The sequence below is a fragment of the Zingiber officinale genome, chromosome 6B, assembly GCF_018446385.1.
Source record: "Zingiber officinale cultivar Zhangliang chromosome 6B, Zo_v1.1, whole genome shotgun sequence".
NCBI classification, from domain to species: Eukaryota; Viridiplantae; Streptophyta; class Magnoliopsida; order Zingiberales; family Zingiberaceae; genus Zingiber; species Zingiber officinale.
The window spans coordinates 95,525,602-95,546,680 of NC_055996.1; the positions used below are offsets into that span (position 1 = coordinate 95,525,602).

Genomic DNA, 21,079 nt, shown 5'->3' on the forward strand with positions numbered 1-21,079 from the left:
ACCCCCGTGGCACTCAGCATCCCTTAGAGAATCCCAATCATTTGTAGCCACAAACCCAAGTAAACGCTTAGGATAAATTACGTTTCCTTTTGTTTTTTTATTGCAATTGTTCAGATTAACTGTGTTTATAGGTTTTGAAAGATGGTAGTATGCTTTTTTGTACCATTTGGAAGGGAAGGGAATATTACAAAAACAATTACCATTGCAAGAAGAAAAAAACTCTCTGAGACACAGGACTTCTCTGCAATGCATTCTGCTGGTAAAAGACAAGCTTTAAAGGTGGCACGTTCAAGTATATAATCAAACATGTAAAATTCTGAGAATAATAACAAAAAATAAATAAAAACGTCAAGAAAACATAATGGCAGAGCATCTATGACTAATAAAACAAGAAGAAACTATTCTTATTCCAACTTCAGCATATTTCCTCAACAAATGCGCATAATTTCCTTTGATGATTGAACCACTTGCTATTCCTTCAATCTTTTGGAGGGGCGGCACATCAAATCAGCAGTCAAAGTTTCATAGCAACTAAGTGTGTCCTCATTATAAGATTCACACCAAAGTGTTCCTTCACTTTGATCTCTAGAGGAACATCACACCAGTCGAAATTGCAGCAGAAGTAGCAGTGACTATAACTAGTTCTTCTCTTTGCTATCAAAATGAAGGCCTTCAATGCCTTTCAGCGCAGACTCGTAGTTCTTAATTGCTGACGGTTTCCTTCCAGATGTAGATGAAACAATTGGAGAACTTCTCTGGCCGCTTGAAACTTTGTGGTAAGTCACTGGACTCGCCTCTGCAGTGCGAGTTCGAGATTGATCTGCATCAGTCCCCACCATGTCTCGACCACCAGAAACAGCAAGTCGCCTTGAGGATCCACTTGACCATCCCATAAAAGTAGAATCGGAAACCTATGCACCCAGTGGGAGTGTTTAGGAAGTACACAAAACTGAATGTCATCTTAAGAAGCAATAAAATGGTGCATGTGTATATTCTCTAAAAACAACATAGCAACCCTCCCAATCAACCATAAAGTTATAGGAAGCTTAAAACATGCAACAAGTAATGATCAATGGAAGAATAACGATAACATAGAATAGGTGATTGGATAGTAGTAAATAATGTACTAGCAGTGTATCTGGTGGATAGTTGCAAACCTAAAATTAACAAGTGAACCAAAACTAATTTTGTAAGCCCATCATACAATCCTAACTACTGACAACTTTTGAACTGGGAAGCATCAGGAACCATCTGCGTTTCTATTGCTTTTGCAACTGAAATCCTACCTCAATTTTACAATTCTAGTCAATTCTAGTTTGCAGGTATCAATTGTGTGTGATCAGCACAAAGTTCATGCATGCACTAATTAAAATCGAAGAATACAATTTTATATGTTACAAGCTCAGCAAGAATATATGTTTTATCTAAAAATTTCCAGTGTCATAACGCCTGACATGGTATTGTAGGTAGAACCATGGTTTCAAATACGGTACCAATAGGTGTACGAATAAAGGAGAAAAGGAGCAAACCTGATACCTCTGTAACTTACCATAGCATCTTTACTGGCAGCTGGATCATTTGCCATAGGGGCCTTCTGCTTGGATAAGTTGCCAATATTTACAGCTAGAGATGCTCGTCCATGACGGGAAGGGTCAGTAGCCAACCAACCACCTGTCCGTCCTTCCTCACCACCTAAAATGCAATCATTCAAGTTTTATCCCTCCAAATTATGAAAATTAAGTAAATTGGTTTCAACATGTGGCAAAAGGTTACTCGCTCACCCCAAGCACCCCCATAGCCTGGAGTAAATCATGGTGACCAAGAGGCCTCTCTAGGTGGGAGGAATTTTATTCCCCGAGGAATTGTTCTCTCGGGGATTCGATCTCTACTCTCATGTGGCAATCTACTACTCAACTACCAACACGGCTATGCATGTAGGGGCAAATTGGTTTCAACATGTAGCAAAAGGTGACTCGCTCACCCCAACCATCCTTCACTGCTGGCCCCACAGTAAGAAAAATTGATTTCAACATGATAGCATGACTTGTGGATTATGAAAAAAAATGGATCGTGATTCATCTAATGCGATCAGAGCTGGCCACTAATAAGAGTATTTTTCAACTTAGCAATCCACTACTAAGGCACTAGCCAACACAATTGAGCTAGCTAAAAAGGTAGACAACAAGGAAAAAAATTGAAGCTGAATATAGTAAGGAAAAAAATTGAAGAAGCTGAATATAGTTTTTTCAGAAGAGTAAATATTAAAAACATTCAATTGTAACATTATGTAAAAGAAAAACATGTGACAAATCACCTGACTGCCCATCATTGGCGACAGCAGGAACCAAGCCAGAGCTAGGTCCTGCATTTGGACCCTACGAAGTAGAATATAGTACAAAAAGTTTATCAATTCGTTCAGGAATAGAAAGATGAATACACAGCACATGGATTTATACTTACAATAGCATGTGGAGGAGCACCAGCTATCTGAGATTGCTGATACTTTAAAATAGTCCAATCAAACACATAATCAAACTGAAAACCTGCAGAGAAACCAGGAACATGACTACTATAAAAAAAATAATTTATACTCTAGAAAAGACACTGCATCTTCAATTATCCATCATTGTTTCATCACTAAACAGAAACACAATCTTGAATTTTGGCATCAAAGAGAAGTGAAATCAACCTTCCCGAATGAATAATTCCCGATACAATCTCTTAAGATATGCATAATCAGGTTTGTCCTCAAATCTCAATGAACGGCAATAATGGAAGTAAGATGCAAACTCTGTAGGATATCCCCGACATAAAGCCTACAAGTGTAAACCACTATATCATAATTATAAATAAGGTAATAGAGCATGAGACTTCAAAGTAATCATAGATTATAATTTGCCTCAATTGATGTGGCCACTTTTTTTTCACTAATTCTTTCATATTTCTGCTTCTTTGTTCCTGCTTTTAGACCTTGCCAGGGAAGGCTGAAGAAAACATTTACAGCCAACTGGTTTCAGTTTGAGTGATGGATAAGGGGTAAAAGGTTTCTAACAAATAGACCAACCTTCCTCTTAAGAAGTACATTAGAACATATCCCAGAGATTCCAAATCATCCCTCCTGCTTTGTTCTTATAAGAAGAAAAGAATAGTCAGATGGCCAAAAGATGGCCACAAAGAAGATACTTAGAGGAGTTCCTGTAACAAGTCTAGATTATACAGAATGATTATTCTTATACCTATGCCAAGATGTGTATTCACACTTGCATAACGGGCAGTCCCAGTTAAATTTTTGTTCTCTCTGCATTAGAATATAACAGTAGATGAATCAAAAAACTAGACACTTATAATCTGCCATTAATGCGCTATGTTCAAAGATGAAATTATTCATGTCATTCAAAATCAAGTGAGAGACTTTTCCTTCTTTTTTCTGGAAACCTGTCAGTCTGAAGATATAAAACTAGATTCAACTTCCAAAATGTTAAAACATGTAGGATTTAGACACTTTAGTATGCCAAGCATAATACTTAAGGCTATGGGAGATGGGCCAACTAAACAGAAGCAATTAAAACTCAACAAAATAGTGTCTGTCCTTGATACTTCAAATCAAGATTCAAAATTTCAAGTTGTGCCAAAGTTTCATCCTTTAATTGGAACAATATTGTTTTGGTATCGTGTCAATGTTTAGATACATGGTGCTAATAATGAATTAAAGTTGAAGGAGATGAAGAATAAGGAGACACTGTCAGTAGCGAGCATAGTTTTAAATCTTGTACCATTCCGGATGAAACGGTCTAAATATATCATTTTGGTAAATTACTAAAACTTGTTACTACTCAAGACAAACAATGTATTCTTCTTTTGCTCCATCTCTTTCCTCCTTCAACCTCCAATCTATCTCACTGATCCTATGCATCAGAGTGTCGAAACGAGACTGAAACAGTATCTTTCCAGTCAAAGATCAAGACTACAAAATAACTCGAGATTTTGAACCTTAGTGCCAAGTGGTATCGAGTTTCAGTGATTTATCGGAACAATACGTTTTGACGGCACATACAAGATTTCAAGCAATGCTTCAAATGAAAAATCAATAACAAATCTAAAAAATAATTAAATCTAACACCGCCATGACAGCTTTCACAAAAAAGATATGCAAGTTTAACTAATTTCACATACACTGTCTAATACTAAATGGGTATTAAAATACTCAATGTATTTTTTTGCTGTGGTTTGATCACAACAAATAGACAAGTATGCTTACTAAAGTAAGCTTGGAGCACAGCTTCGAAAGTTGACTGGAGTTGACTGAGTTCAACCAACTTGACAAGGGCCTTCAGACAAACAGTGTACGGCAGTGCACTATGTTCAGCTAAGGTGAATAACAAGATGGTTCTGGAAATCAAACCTTGAGTTCTACTTGGTAGCCCAATTAGGTTGTGAAATAACCAAGTGAATTGGAATGGGCCAAAAAAATAAAGACAATCCAATGTACGAAGCTCCTTCCAATGTGGGGTCCAGGCAAGGTTTAAAATTTCGACCCGTGCCGAGGTTTCGGTCTCAGACCGGAATGATACGGTTTCGGTATCGTATCGTGCCGTGCCGATACAGTTTCGATATTTTTTTATTAATATATAGTAATTATTAGATAGATATGTTTATTGTATATAATTTTAAAATAAATTGTATATTGATTTTATATAAGTTGCTTGAACAACTTAATATGGTTAAAAAATAATTAAATGTAATTTTCTTTTAAAGATGTATTAATTACTCGAATTAAAATTGATACATCGTAATTATATAAATTAATTATTTATTCATTTAACTAATTATTAATTTAAATCTTATATATTTAAAATGGTAAAAAAAAATATATATATAAATTAAACAGCAAAAAAACACTAATAAATTATTAGAATATAAATATGATTTATTAGAATTTTTTATTTTTTAAAAAAAAAGTTTAAATAAATTTAAAACAGTATAAAGATTTTTTTAAAATATCAATTAATTTTTTTAATTTTTTTTTAAAATTTTAAATATATTTTATAGCGATAATTTAATTAGGATTTTTAAAAGCCCTATTCAAAATATTACACTTAAGAATTGTTTAATTAATTAAAAAAATTTCGTTTGTAACAGTGCCCAATCTCGCGATCGCGTCGCGCGGAGCGCGACGCCTCTGCCGGCGGTGGAGGCTTCGCGCGAAGCTTCCGGCTCCGACGGAGGCACCGCGCGATGCTTCCGGCGCCGGCGGAGGTGTCGCGCGACGCTTCCGCCGCCGCGGGAAGAGAGAGACCTGCGACGCTTCCGGTGGCAGCGAAATTTGTTCTCCTACTGTGCCGGTTTCGGTTCATCACCGGAACAGTAAATTTCGACTGTTTCGGGCGGCACGACTCGGCACTTCAAACCTTGGGTCCGGGGGAAGAAAAGGTGAAAATAAATAAGGTTGAATTGGTAAGGGGCAACAAGTTGTTGCTTATAGATCACATAGATCCTTACTCTCATCAACTGGAGTAGGAGATCGATTGTGAGGTTCTTGACAATGTTATACCTGGCTCCCTTAGTTACAAGCCTCAAAGTGAGTGCTTGAGAATTTTATGTTAAGATGCATGACCCTCTACGTAGAGCCAGCTTTGTCAATTTCCCTTTATCTGTAAACAACTTGACCAGAGCATGTCATCATTGTATCCATTGTTAATTAATCCCCCCAAATCACCAAGCTTACTTTTAATTGCCCACCTAAAGTAGGTGCACCTTCCCATCGATGCTACATGTTGGTGGGTGCTACACCCACATCAATAGATCCCCTTATCAAGTTCCATGAGAGATTGCACAGAACTTGATACAAAATATTCCCTTTGATTTATCCATTATTAACCCCCACAGGCAGTTCCCCCAATACCTCTCTCCTCTTCTCTCACCTCACTAACCCATTTCTGAAATGTAGAGTAGTGAGATTAAACATTTTAAAAGATTCTGCAGAAAAGTTTTGCTGGTTCTTTCCCCTGCTTAAACCTTCATCCTCTGCAAGTATTTCTCTCACCATCTCTCATCAATTTATCTAGTTAAACTTATTCATCAAAAAAAAAAAACTAGTTAAAGTTACTTTAATTGTTACTTCAGATCTATCCTTTGTCTTCACCATGCTTAGTACTCCACTCATGCCACATTATCATAGCAATCACCACTCCCTCTGTAGGTCCTGTTTCTTTCTATGTCCTCATTAGCATAGCCTACCTAATTATCCCATTCAATGCTGAGTTGGACATTAAAAAGGTACGTTCCCATTTCATCAGAATTTACACCCCAAACCAATTCGCCCAAAGTGTACTCAGTTAAACTGAGTTCCCCAAGATAATTCACCCTAACATGCTGATGGAGTCAAAGATGGAGACCAAGAAGTAGCATCCCATTCTACATCTTGTCGATGACCCATTATGCCTCAATGGAATCCCAATTACAAGAGCTAGAGCTAAAAGATGAAGTAATTGTTGGGCTATTAAAGATGTTAAGGCTGAATCTACAATTGAAGCATATTTGAAAAAGCGTTCATACAGCTTAGTGAACCTAATTTAAGCCCTAGATGAGCTTAATTAGTCACTTAATTCCATTTGTATGTAGTGGAGACAATTCTAATATGTAGGCCTAATTTTTTCCTTTATTTGGTTGTAATGATGAATTAAACACAAACTAGCTAAGTAGTCTACTTAAGCCTTTTCAAAATGGGCTTACTTTTATCCTTTTAGGGTTTTTAGGTCACCCTACCAATGTAACTTTTCTTGGTTTTCAATTCAAAAGCATAGTGAGGCTCACTTGTTAGTTCTTCATTAAACTAGAACTTGTCAAGATAATCTCTTATGGCATTCATAGAACTTATCAACCTAAATCCCAAGGTTGTGGCATCTTCTATCTCATATATCTAAAGATTTGTGCTTTGTTAAACATTGGGTCGAGAAATTATCATCCATCCTATCAATGTAACCTTTATTTTGTTTCTTTCTTCAATTTGTCGTGGGTTTATGAGACTCTATTCTCATCAGGTTCACATCACATGCCTTCAAGTGAACAAGGTTCCCATGGAGCACATTTAAATGCCTTGTCTAAAGTGTTTCAACTCAATTGATACATTTGCATTGAGCCACTTTGACAGAAGTGTTTCTAACTCGATCGACTGCTTCCTTCTTCAGGTCATTCATTTCAAGATGCTTCTTGCAACTACCTCTACCCTTTTCCATTGGCATTTTATTTTATTTCATCCATCCAACAATTACATTCACCAATTTTAGCCTACCTTCACATTATGGATCTTCAGAATATGCTCAATGTAGAAAGACTAAAATTCTCATTTAACTTTTGCACCCTCTCCAAATAAATTATTATAGTAACTTCCTTCAAATTTATCATATATCTATTTCACAACCAATTAAGAGCCAACTAATGCTCTCAACTCTATGTTGGAATTGGTTATCGATTTGATTGATCATTCGTGTGCTCGTCTACAAAAGATTAGTACACAACAGAAATAAACACAAGAAACGAAACACAAACACGTGTTTATATTCCAATAACACGAGATTAGACATGGTTCAAAACTCATGTTCATATTCCATGGTCTAACGTCCTAGCGGGCATCACCACTATACCTTTCTCCTTGCCAGACACCTTCCAGGTTGAGAAACCTTTTACAACCCTGCTCTTTTACAAGAAACAACAACTAAATACAAAAATAAGAATGAAAATGAATACAATATAAATAAACTATTTACATAAGAGATCTTTGCTTTGCTCGCATTGTGATTGTTTTAGAATATCTCCTGAAGGTCTAGAATGCAATAGCACTTCCCTTTAAATCTTCCAAGAATCGATGTTGAAATCCTCCACGAAATCCCTCTTTTATAGGATTCAGGTCAGGTTTGAAAACCGCTTAATAGTCGACTGCTAGCTCCCATCATTTTGCCTGAATTTAAATGTTGTAGCTATAGAACTCTTTTCAACTAGTATTGGCCATCAGTCGGAGTTCAAAATTTTATGTTCACTACAACAGTACCATTAGTCGATTGCGCATATTTACAGCAAACCCCCTTAAACCTCAATCTCAAGGTTTAGAGATTCATCAATTAATTAATAATTCGTAAAAATCGATTGATACTTCTACTTCAACCTTACTAAGGTTGAACTTTCACTTTACCTAGTATTTGATTGACCTCAACCTATAACGACTTTTTTTGCATGTTGGCCTATTGGACTTTACCTAGTATCTAATCAACCTTAATTTGTCGGGATTTCACCATTGCCTAGCATCCGGTCAACTTTGATCTACAAGGATTTCACTATTACCTAGCATCCGATCAACATTCACATGTCTAGACTTTCCATCTCTAGCGCAGTGTTCTAAATGGGGTTTGAGGCAGCCGCCTAGGCGAGAGGCGGACCTCAACTACACTGCCTTAAACCGCACCGCCTTGTGTTTAGGCAGCAGTAAAGTATTTCCGATTCGGACTCTGGTGACGCGTCTAGACGCGTCGCCGGGCTCAGGCGACACATTCGGGCACATGCAACGGGTTCGAATTCGTCACCAAGCTTACGTGACGCGTCCAAATGTGTCACATCTAGCGATGTGTTCAACGCTGAAACACTGAAGTCAATCGTCGAACAGAATAGGTTTTTTTTAACTTAGGATTTAATCGAAACTTTAGATTAAAAATTTTAATCATGATTGAGATAATTTAAATAAGCTTAATTAAAATCCAATAAAATTATCCTATTAATTTAATATATATATATATATATATATATATAAAATAGTATTCTTTATTTTAAAATATATATATTTAAATTAAGAAGGGGAACCTTGGCGCAACGGTAAAGTTGTTGCCATGTGACCAAAAGGTCATGGGTTCGAATCCTGAAAACAGCCTCTTGCAAAAAGCAGGGTAAGGCTGCGTACAATGGATCCTTCCCCGGGACCCCGCATGGCGGGAGCTTCGTGCACTGGGCTGCCCTTTTTTTTATTTATTTAAATTAACTTTTTTATTTTTAGTTAATATATTTTATAATAATTTTTTATTTTTGATCATTTGTTTAATTTTTTATCCTTTAATTAATATATTATTTAATTACGTATTAAAATAGTAAATAAATTCAACCGCCTAGGCGGTCAATGATAACACCGCCACTGCCTATAGCCATTTACAGCACTACTCTAACGTAATATTCAATCAACCTTGACCTACCAGGACTTCTCCATTGCTATACACCGGGCCCTTGACTTATTTAGACATCTCTCATGGTCAAGATGTCCAATCAACCGTAATCCACTTGGATTTCATATCACATGTCAAGTGTTCAATCCTCTATGACCCACTTGGACTTCATCTTTATCAACTATTTGTTGATCTTTCAACCGTCAAGTGTCCGATCCTCCATGACCTATTTGGACTTCACCTCTCACGTCAACTACTTATTGGACTTCCAATCGCCAAGTATATGATCAACCCACTTAAAAGTTCAACTTTGAATCTAAACTCTACCCTCAATTTTTGTTCTCCTCCTTGTTTAGCACTCCCTTTACTTTTTGACAAAGAAACCCCCCCTTGGAATGCTTATCCAATCACGTGGAGGTTAATGATAGCTAAATACCTAGAAGTACACTTAGGACTGAAACAACCTGAATTAGTCAAATCTTACTTAACAATCGGCTAATATATCTAACAATCGACTTAAAACCACATCAATCAATTGTTATTTCTAAAACAATCGATTGTTATCTTTGTTATTAGATAATCTGAACATTTAGCATGCTAAAATTTAGAAATGCATAAGTAATTCTACGATTTTCGATGAAACTTCATTCAGACATTACTTATGTCAATAATTTTCTAAGAAATAACCTATCATTTGTAAAGAATTACACTAAATTAAAAATCATTGAATCATTCAATGTTTCATTCTAACTTTGTATCAACATTATTAGTGATTTCTATTAACAAATAGATTTCACTAAGATTTTTCAAAATAATTTTGAAAACACTATTCAAAACAATTTCCAACCATGACATAACTTGTGCATTAGCTTTCTCCATAATTGGTCGATGCAAAATCACTGACTTGATGATGCTCAACTCATGTAGATGCACCATATCAACCTCTTGAACTTGCTCATCATCCTAACATCTCACTCGCTGTCTAATGTATCTCAATACACACAAATTATCCTATGGTTCTTGTATATGTAAAGTTCTTCCTAGATATGGGATTATACAGAACTATCAAGGTATGTCTAATTTGACCCTCCTACCTAGAATGTCAAATAATGTTTATTTGTTCTTAATAACAAGAAATAAATCAATGCATGTAGATGAACATGACATATATAAAATGCATATTTTTCAAAAAAAAATTATCAAATTTAAATGATGCATGCATGTCATGGCATGACACTATCAAATTCACGTATTAAGTTAGATAAACAAATATCATGGCAAGATCTAATGAACAATCATATATGACATAATATCATGGCATGTATCATGACACAAAAGCATGGTAAGCATAAATAAAAATGACATGAGTATAAAAATATATGTCTAATCTAAGTGTCATCATCTAACATTATATCGAATACAGAATTTGACATAAACGGGCCAACTCCTTCGAATGTTTCAAAACCCCAAACTTGGTATACTTTTGAATTTTATCATATCATGTCATTTGCACACTCTAGAAAAATCTTTCAAGATAAGCTTTTAAGTTTCATTTTCAAAATATCACTATACCTTGAAAATACCTTAAAGTGTTAACTTTACCTTGGTTGGATTAACTACTCTTCCAATCTAAGTTGACTCATCCTATACTCATCTAGTGTGAAGGGATCACATTCTTAAAAACTCAATACCTATTGAAGTTCCTTAGGTATACTAGGTACTAATTAGGGATTAGATTCCCTCCTAATGACTCTTCTAGGCTTCTTAGAAGCCTTTGTCACCGTGAATAGCCTTCCTTGCAGGCTTGACTCCTTACCTAGGGATAGTTCCATAGTCATATGGAACCCTATGGTATAAAGGCATACCATCCGTAGACTTTGATTTGTATCTCAAACCCTTCTTATCCTTGGATAGTTCTTGCCTACCTAACCCCATATTTTGTTTCTTAGACCCTTTAACCTAATTTGTCATCTTTTTAATTATCATTCTCCAATTTATTAAGTCTTGATTCAAGACTTATTTTCTTTTTCTAAATTCTCAATTCTTGATTTTTCATATCTAGCTTGATGATAACTTTTTCTAGACATATGTCTACCTTTCTTAAGTTTCATGTGTTTAGGTTTATCATTTTTCTTATTTTCATGATAGGGAGCACTTGAATCGTAATAATTAATTCTAATAGGCTTCTTTTCATAAAATAAAGAAATTTCATTATAAAATGATACCTTGGGTTTTGCTTTAGAAACTCTCCCTAAGTTTGAGCTTCCTCCTTTATCCTTTAGTTGACTTCCCTCCCCTTGTACATTGATTTAAGTAATATCCTCATTAGCTACACAAGAAACGCACAATGTGCTATTTGCCCTTCTATACCAAAGATCCAACTTAATTTGGTTTCTCCACCATAGCCTTCTTCTTTGTTAATTTTGGGCATTTTCTCTTACAGTGTCATTTTTCTCTTGAAGAAAATAATGTAATTTTTATTTATATCAATTGAAAATGTTTTACCTCCATGAGTTGGGCTCTCTATACTCGTCAAGATGGCACTGGCTTTATCGATTCTGAATGTCGAGCATTCCTCTTGTTCCGTTGTAAACAACCTATCCTCCCCCTCAATCTTCCACAATTCCTTGGCATCCCCGTACGCATCTATCTTGCACAAAATATTATTAGACACTTTAATTAGTCAAAATTTTGATTACTTTATCGTTTATCTCATATTTTTGGATTTGCTTCTAGGCCCATTTTTTTCTTAAGGATTCTTCCTTTACTATCCTTTAGAACTTTGATCCCTACCATCAATGTCGATCATGATGAAATGTTCCATCCATGATTTTTAATATTCAAAATTTTCTATTCCAAACAATGGAGGTATTCACATGTCAAATATGAATCCGTCTTGAACGTCCATGATGAAATTACAGCTTTTCTTTCTTCCTCTAGCATTGTGCTCTTATGAAGGTCAATCCGATGAAGAACGATCTCACTTTGATATTACTTGTTGGTATCAAAGGACTCAAGAATGCTATTGTTTCTTCTTCCTCTAGCGTTGGTATCCTTTAGAATTTCGATCCCTACTATCGATGTCCATCATGATGAAATGTTCCATCCGTGATTTTTAATATTCAAAATTGTCTATTCCAAACAGTGGAGTACTCCGATGTCAAATCTGAATCCGTCTTGAACGTCCATTATGAAATTGCAACTTTTCTTTCTTCCTCTAGCATTGTGCTCTTATAAAGGTCAATCCGATGAAGAGCGATCTCGTTTTGATATTACTTGTTGGTATTAGAGGACTCAAGAATGTTATTGTTTCTTCTTCCTCTAGCATGGGCTACTCTAGCAGTCAATCCAGTAAAAAAGCAACCTTGTTCTAATACCACTTGTTGGGACCGGTGACGTTGTGAGAGAGGCTGAATAATGATCCTCTTCAATTTGATTGATTATTCGTGTGCTCGTCTACAAGAGATTAGTAGGTAGCAGAAACAAATATAAGAAACGAAACACAAGCACAAGAACACGAGATTTTTCGTTGTTCAAAACTCCCTACTCCACGCCCTAACGTCCTAGCGGTATCACAACTATGCCTTTCTCCTTGTCAAACACCTTTCGGAGGTGGAGAAAGCTCTTACAAATATATTCTTTTACCAGAAACAATAACCAAATATAAAGAAAAAAAAGAAAATACATACAATGTAAATAAACTATTTGCACAAGAGATCTTTGCTTTGCTCATATTATGATTGCTTTAACATGTCTCTTGAAAGTCTGGAATGCAACAACACTTCTTTTCATATCTTCCAAGAATCGACGTCAAAATCCTCCATGAAAATTCTCTTTTATGGGGTTCGAATCGGGGTTGAAAACTGCCTAACAATTGATTGTTAGCTCCCATCAGTCGATTGTTCTACATGAATTCGAACGTTGCACCTATAGAATGCCTCTTTCCAGCTCAAACCATAAGAGTCGACTGCTATTCACCTTTAGTCGAAGGGTGTCGCATCAATCGAGTGTCTCAACCAAGTTCAAAATTTTTATTCGCTGCAACAGTGCCATCAATCGATTACTCATACCCAACGATCAACTTATATAGCAAACCCTTAAACCCTGAATTCAGGATTTAGAAGTTCATCAATCAATCCCCTTAAACCCCTTTGAAACCCAAATTCAGGGTTTAAGAGTTCATCAATAGATTGTTAGTCTATACTAGTCGACTAAGACCTTGTTTCAGCCTTACGGAAATTAATTTTCACTTTACCTAATATCCGATTGACCTCAACTTATTAATATTTCCTTTGTTTAACATCCAGTTAATCTTAACCTACCGGATCAACTTCACCATTACCTAACATCTGGTCAATCTTAACCTGCCAGAATTTCACTATGACCTAGCATCTAGCCAACCTTGTCTTACCGGGATTTCATCATTTCTTAGAATATAATCAATCTTAACCTATCGGGACTTTTAGTCTCGTGCTTAACATTCAGTCAACCTTGACTTATCAGGACTTCTCCGTTGCCAAACATCCAATACTCGACGTGTTTGGACTTCCGTCATTATGAAGTGATGATCAACTTTGGCCCACTTAGACTTCACGTCTCATGTCAAGTGTCTTATCCTCCATAATCCACATCTTCCATAACCCACTTAGACTTCGTCTTTGTCAACTTTATATTAGACTATAAACCACCAAGTGTCTGGTCCTCATGAACTTTACCTCTTATGTTAACTCCGGACTTCCAATCACTAAGTGAACGATTAACCATGACCCACTTAGATTGTCTTTGTCAACTTTTATTAGACTTTCAACCGTCCGGTGTTCGATCCTCATGGACTTCGCCTCTAATGTCAACTCTCTATTGAACTTCCAATCGCCAAGTGTCCGATCAATGGTGACCCACTTGGACTTCATCCTTGCCAACTCGTGATGAATTTTTAACTATCAAGTATCCGATCAACAATGTCTCACTTAGGCTTTTCCACTATCAAATATTTACTCAACATTAACTTACTAGACTTTTCACTCTCACGTCAAACATTAGAGCTTGGTCAACTTTGACCCGAGATCGACACTCTTCATTGTTTGCAATCCTACTCCAGGGTTTTTTTTTTGTTTAAAAATTCCTCATAGTGGTTATTTTTGCAATTAAATTTTCCAAAAAATATCTATTTTTTGCCAATGTCATTTAGAATACTAAACTATATTAAGTCATCTTAATAACCCAACACAATATTTGTCTCTCTTGGTGTTTTTAAAAGCAAGCGCTTCGCTCGCTTAAGCAACGCGAGACGCAAGCACTACGCTTCAGAGACCTCGGAAGCGCACGAAGTCTTTAAAGCACGTGCTTTATTAGAGTTTGTGATAAAGCGTGAGGGGTGCGCTTTTGCGCTTCAAAGAAGTCCATTTTTTTTGTTTGGCAGAGTTATTGAATTAAAATAAATAAATAAAAGCTTAAAAGCCCTAAACCCTACCGATCTTCTCTCGAGTCTTGCCTCTGCCCCTCCACACCCCCCCCCCCCCCAATGCTGACTCCATGTCGCATCAGCCAAGGTGAAAAGATTAAAGCCTTAAACTCATCTTCTCGCGCATCTAGCCCTCTGCCTCCCGTCTGCCTCTCGCTATCTCCTGTCAGCCTAACAACCACTGCCAAGGTGAAAAGGCTTAATGCCATAAACTCATCTTCTCTCGCCTCTGGCCCTCTGCCTCTCGCCGCCTCTCGTCTTCCTGGCCACTGGCACCAAGGGGAACCTCTGGCCCTCTGCCTCCCGTCCGTCTCTCGCCACCTCTCGTCCGCTTGGCCGTCACCACCCATCCACCTGGCCACCGCCATATCTTCTGTTGTTTTCCTCTCCTATTTGCTTCCTTAATATTGGTAAGAATCTTATTTTCTATTAATATTTTTTTTCTGTTTTGTATTTTTTAATGATTAACTATTATTGATTTTAGTTGTGGTTATTATTGATTTCAGTTATCTTAATCCATGTTAATTTATTTTCTGTTTTGTATTTTTATTGATTGACTATTATTTATTTTAGTTGTCTTAATCATGTCAAAATACAATAATTCTATTAACTCGAAATGATATCGCTAGAAATTATGTAACATGTTCATATCTTAAAAATTCAAATATTGTCGATTGTATTTTTTTAGTAAAATAAAAAATGGTAGGAATTTATCGACACAAGCTACATTTAATTGGGGGCAATAGAAATGTGAAAGTTTGTCCGAAATATCCCGAGCATGTTAAAGAAGAAATTAGAGAGTTCATGCAAAAAAAAATGAGTAATTTGAAGAATAAAATGGATGATATTCCTTATTCTAATGATATTGTTGATTTGTAAGATTTGGAAAAATATGAAAATGATCTTCAAACTAAAGTGGAAGGGAAATGACCAATATCCGATCAAAGTATCCATCCTATGGTCCAAGGTAAAAAATGTAAACAAACTGAAAGATGTGCAAAAAATAAAGGACAATTTGATAAAAATAAAAAGAAGTTCAGAAATATTGTAGTTGAGAAATTTGTTGCATGTATGATGCCATAATTACTTTCAATGTCGTTAAACATGATTCTTTTGAGTCTTATATTGAAGCTATTGGGCAATTAGGATCTGGGATGAAACCTCCATTATATCATGAAGTGAGGGTTAAGTATTTAAAGGAGTTAGCAAATACGAACTCGCTTCTCAAATCCTACAAAGAAGATCATGCTAAGTTTGGGTGCACAATCATGGCAAATGGGTGGACGGATAAAAAGGGTAGAACTTATAAGTTTTTTGGTAATTGGTTCTAAAGGAAGTGTATTTATTGAATCAATTGATGTTTCAGGCTATTCTCACACAACTACTAAGTTGTTTGAGTTACTTTATAAATTTGTATATCGCATTGGAGAAAAAAATGTGATTCGGGTAATATTTTAAATTTATGCTACTTTCAATTAAGAATTGGATCATATTTCTAAATTTTTTTACTGAATTTATATTTTTTAGGTCATCTTCTGAAAAATCGATTTCCACACTTGTACTGTGCAACTCATTGTTTAGATTTGTTGCTCGAGGATATATTCAAAATTCCTCATCTCAGAAAATTACATGAACGAGCATCGATGGTATTTGATTATATTTACAATAGACCATAAGTATTGAGCATTATGAGGGAGTTTACTAGACAGAGAGACATGGTAAGAACCGCAAAGATACGTTTCGCAACCCTTTTTTTTTTTTTTTTTTTTTTACTATAAAGCAGTTTCACGGACAACAAGTAAATCTGAGAAAGATGTTTATATCTAAAAAGTGAACAAATAGGCAATTTTCTAAAGTGACGACCGGAATGCATGTAGCAAAAGTGATATTAATGCCTTCATTTTGGAAAAATATGATTTTTACATTAAAAGTTAGCAGCTCATTAGTGAAAGTATTGTGACTGGTAGACTGTGTAAACCAAAGAAGTTATCGCTACTTCATTTAACAATAATGAAGAGAAATATCGTAGTATTTTTGAATTCATTAACAAAAGATGGAACGTTCAACTCTATCAACCTTTGCACACAATCGGATATTTCATGAATCTGGAATTTTTTTACTCAAATTCTGACATAGAAAATGATGCATAAGTGATGGAGGGTTTGTACACGTGCATATCTAGATTGGTGAGAGATGAGGATTTATAAGATAAGATTGAATCAATTGTAAAAATACAAGAAAGCAAGACTTTTTGGTTTTCCAATGGCTATCAGACAAATAACTTTAAAATCACTAGATAAATCCATAAATAATATATTATGCAATATCAATATTGGATGGTAATAAAGTTAATCTTATATGATTTTGTATTTCAAGCTGATTGGTGGTTTTCTTACGGTGCATCAACATCGAATTAAAAATATTTGCAATGAGAATTTTCAACCTCACATACTCTTCTTTAGGCCGAGTTTTTTTTGAACACGCAAGTCAAAAAAATTTTAATAATAATAAAATTTATATTATGGACTTAACTTCTTACTTTTTTTATATTTTGGCAGATATATTCTAAGCAAAGAAATAGATTATCTCAACAACAATTGAATGATTTGGTATATATCACTTTGAGGCGAAGATATGACATGCGAGATAAGATCGACTCTAGTACTTTTGCCAGAGATAAATAATAGTAATGAATGATTGTTAGGAAAATTGGATGATGATAAAGATAATGATAATGATTTTATATATGAAAGTGAAGATTTGCGTTGGAGTGTGTAGCACGAGCGTCTGGGGTTGGTGAAAGTGAATATGGCTTTCGATCTCGAAATGCATCTACTTCAAAAGGAACATCATCATCTGCTGAAAATAATCTTCAACATGAACTAGTCTTATAGACGAAGAGATCAACTTTGATGATGAAACTGAAGAAGATACTGATAGGCACAAATCAAGCGAGGGAGCTAATGACGAAGATTTGGACAATGAAGATGATTATTTTGATATTTGATATTTCTTCTATTTAGTTTTTTGTGTTTTTTCCATAGAGCGTGTGCTTCGCTTTGCGCTTTAATCCCCAAGACCTTGAGTGCTTTTTGTGTCTCGCGCTTTTGACAACTATGATCCCTCTATATCCAGTTTATACATAATCAGAGGAAGTATGAATATAATCCAAATTGAATGCCCTTACATAATTAGCATCAAAGCAAGTTTGAATATAACTAAATCGTATGCTCTTTAAAGTATTCCAGCAGCTTCGTAGTTATTATCGCAAGTTTGTGCACCAGTTTCTCCGATGGGGCACATCTCAACTTATCCCCATTAAGTGCATGGCTCACACAATAGACTAGGCACTCCGATCCAACTTCCTTCTTCAGTACTAAGCCTAGAGCATGTACCAACACTGATAAACATATGTGAGGTGATGAAATGAACTGTAAATAGGGTTCAGGTGGAGATGAGCGCAACGAATATGGTCGAACCTTGTACTTGGTATGCCATTGTAGACCTCAAAATGAGTGCTCAACCACTGATGGAAGGGCAGATGGCCCTCAAAGTGCAGTCAACTTGTCAGTTTCTCTAACACTGACCTTCAATAAGCTTACTCATTGAGACGTTTATAGTTGAATACCAACCTCTCCTTCCCTTTCTTTTCTTTTCTAGTTTCTGGATCAATGGTAGTACCTGAGTTAACTATGATGGCCGTTGTTCTATGCCTGCTTTTGCTGGGCCGAATAATACCCAAATCTAATAGGACCTTCACATGTTTAGAAAATGCTTCCTTTTGGGCTGGAGTCAAGTGCTTCAAGGGCCTATCTTCAATAATAAACTCAGGGTTTTTAATATCCAATTAGCACGGGATTTTATTCTTCTGCCAATGCTGGAGAGGATCCTCTCCAATAACTCCTTGTTTTTTCAACTTTTGTAATAAGGGACCAAATTTTTGTTCAAATGTTGAATTAATCCTTCCAGAATAGATAACCATTTCTTTGATTTATATATACTCTTCTTCCTCCAGATCAAGCTCCTCAATAGCTACATTCACAGATGGTAACGTGTTGATAGTAGTTAGATTTTTGTAAAAAGTTACAGTGTTACCCTCAATTCGGAGTCCTCCATGCATTGCTCTGATAAAATTACATCCAATAATAAATTGGATGTTATCTCCTAATACCATCGGAAAGCTATAAGTGTAGGGTATTCTGAAGATATTGTCTCCGATTGTCATACGTCCATTTTTGAGCTTCATCTTGGCAGATTGTTGAGAGTTAATACCACTGAAATTTACCACAAATGTATTTTGTTCTAAGGCACCTTTTGGAACAATCTACACAGCAAGTTGTTGCGCCAGTATCCAAAATTGCTTTCAATTTGAACTTGGGAATACCTGGGATATCAATTTCCACAGTTAAATTATAGAGCATGTTTTTTACTAACCGTGGACTCGATGTAGTCGCAACTATTTCCTCTATAAGCATGTTGCCAGTTTCCTTAAGTTCTTGGAAATCTTTCTGCAAGTCTTGCTCTAATTGCAGGGCTTCCCACTGTGATTTATAGTATGCAAGCTCCTCATTTAATCGTTTAATTTCCTCTTCGCACCAGATAATATAGTTTCTTTGTTCCTGTATCAAATTCATCTGGTAAAATGGAGTAAAAGGTGCAGGAGTTACGGGTACCTCTTTGTTGAAATAGTATGGTCCACACAGGTTGCATACTGTAAGATAGCAGTCGGGGCAGTGTATTCTCGCCCTTTGAATAGTGATCCTTTTACAACAGGTACATATATGCGATTGTGGTGCAATAATTTTTTCATTATGCTTCCATTGATGCAAACAGTTTGACTGTACATCTGTTAGCTTGACTTGCTGTCTATATCCTCCATCTACTAATCCAATCATGTATATGGAGTTTAATTGCAGGGATTGAATAAAATGTTGTACCTCACAAATATCATCATCTCCTTCAGAGATACTATAGATAGCATCGCTCTGAGCTTCTCCTTCTTGTACAGATAGGATGTCATAATCATCAGGAAGGTCAAGTTGCTCAAAAATAGCAACTCTTTTGACATTTCGTTTTTCATTTGGGCAATCCTTTGCAAAGTGGCCTTCTTGACCACATAAATAGCATTTGCATTTTTTGTTTCTTAACAAATGCTTGCGTTTTTCTATTCTGGCATAAGTATTATGTGATTTACCTTTGTAGGTCTTGGATTGTCGAACTCCCATTTTCTTAGATCCAGATTCAGTCTTCTGATAATATCCTGGGATGGGAATTTGGCTGCAGAATGATAGATCCTTCAAAGATCGTTTAAACGCTGCATCTTTACATTCTTGCTCAAGAAATTTATGAACAAAAATAATTCTTGGAAAAACACCAACTGTTAGACCAGGGTGTTTAGCTTCAAAAGCTGCCTTGATTCTGTTTCCAAGGTCTCCTGGCATTTTTAACCAGAATTTCTCCGAGAGCTCAGGTCCTGTAAAGAGGCGTCCAGTTTTTGATGCTAATCGCATGTAATCATTGATATACTGTATAATGTTTTTAACATTATCACATGCCAATTTTTCTAAATCTCTGTAGGCTGAATTTTGAATTTCAGTTGAACCCTGAGTTGGGTCTTCTGCAGAGAATACTCGCCTCATTTGTGATAGAATATTCTGTGTTCCTTCACGACCTTCACTAATAGAGATAAGAGCATCATATTCAGTAGAATATGTCATTCTCCATTGTATCCATATGATTTTCTCCATTTCACCCAATAAGTTTTCAATAAACTCTATTTTCTCTTTTGAATCTGAGAAAGCTTGTGATGCCACGAAGTTTTTTGTAATTGATTCCCATCTTGAAAAGGCATCATCAAATAAGTTTAATTGCTCAGGAATAACGAAGAGTGCCCCACTTTGTTGTTATGCTGAGGGCAGAGTCCATAATTCATTATTCATTCCTCCTTTAAATCTGGCCTTGGGGGGTTGCTGTTCATATATTGGCTAGAAATTCGAGGGTCCTGAATGTTGGAACCCTAAGGTTGTTTTGGTGTGATCAACAAGTTAAGTTAAGTCCTGCGTTGTTTTAACCTTGTGTCTAAGAGTGCAGGAGCTTAGGAGCACAGGTACTCGAGCGAAAGACGCAGCTAGCGAGAAGGACAGCACGCGGTGCATCCGAGGAACGAGGAGCTGCGGAAGAGTACCCCGGTGGACGAGAAAGAAACGTGCGGTGGTTCCGAGGGACGAAAGCCGGAGCGAAAAATTGCTCGGGGAGCAAGAGACGCAGCTAGCGAGAAGGTCGACACGCTGTGCGACCGAGGGACGAAGACTGCAGATGAGTACGCTGGTGGACGAGAAGGAAACACGCAGCGATTCCGAGGGACGAGAAGCCGGAGCGGAAGGCTGCTCGAGAAGGCCGGAAGTTGGGTTCGGGT

At 36.3% G+C, this 21,079-nt stretch overlaps 1 protein-coding gene across 3 annotated transcripts in view; it reads right to left on the reverse strand.

Moving 5' to 3' along the window:
• Nucleotides 1-237: 237 nt before the first annotated feature.
• Nucleotides 238-21,079, reverse strand: part of LOC121993244 (casein kinase 1-like protein 2) — a 32,880-nt gene continuing 12,038 nt past the window's right edge. For 2 of the 3 annotated variants that reach the window (XM_042547960.1, XM_042547959.1), the window contains 8 exons: nt 3,237-3,298; nt 3,065-3,128; nt 2,900-2,984; nt 2,690-2,816; nt 2,461-2,543; nt 2,315-2,375; nt 1,550-1,692; nt 238-911 (listed from right to left, as the gene is read on the reverse strand). In XM_042547960.1, coding sequence (XP_042403894.1) covers nt 639-911; nt 1,550-1,692; nt 2,315-2,375; nt 2,461-2,543; nt 2,690-2,816; nt 2,900-2,984; nt 3,065-3,128; nt 3,237-3,298 — 898 coding nt within the window. In that variant the 3' untranslated portion in view covers nt 238-638. Of the gene's footprint in view, nt 912-1,536; nt 1,693-2,314; nt 2,376-2,460; nt 2,544-2,689; nt 2,817-2,899; nt 2,985-3,064; nt 3,129-3,236; nt 3,299-21,079 lie in introns of all 3 variants that reach the window. The other variant, XM_042547961.1, reaches the window with a different exon arrangement.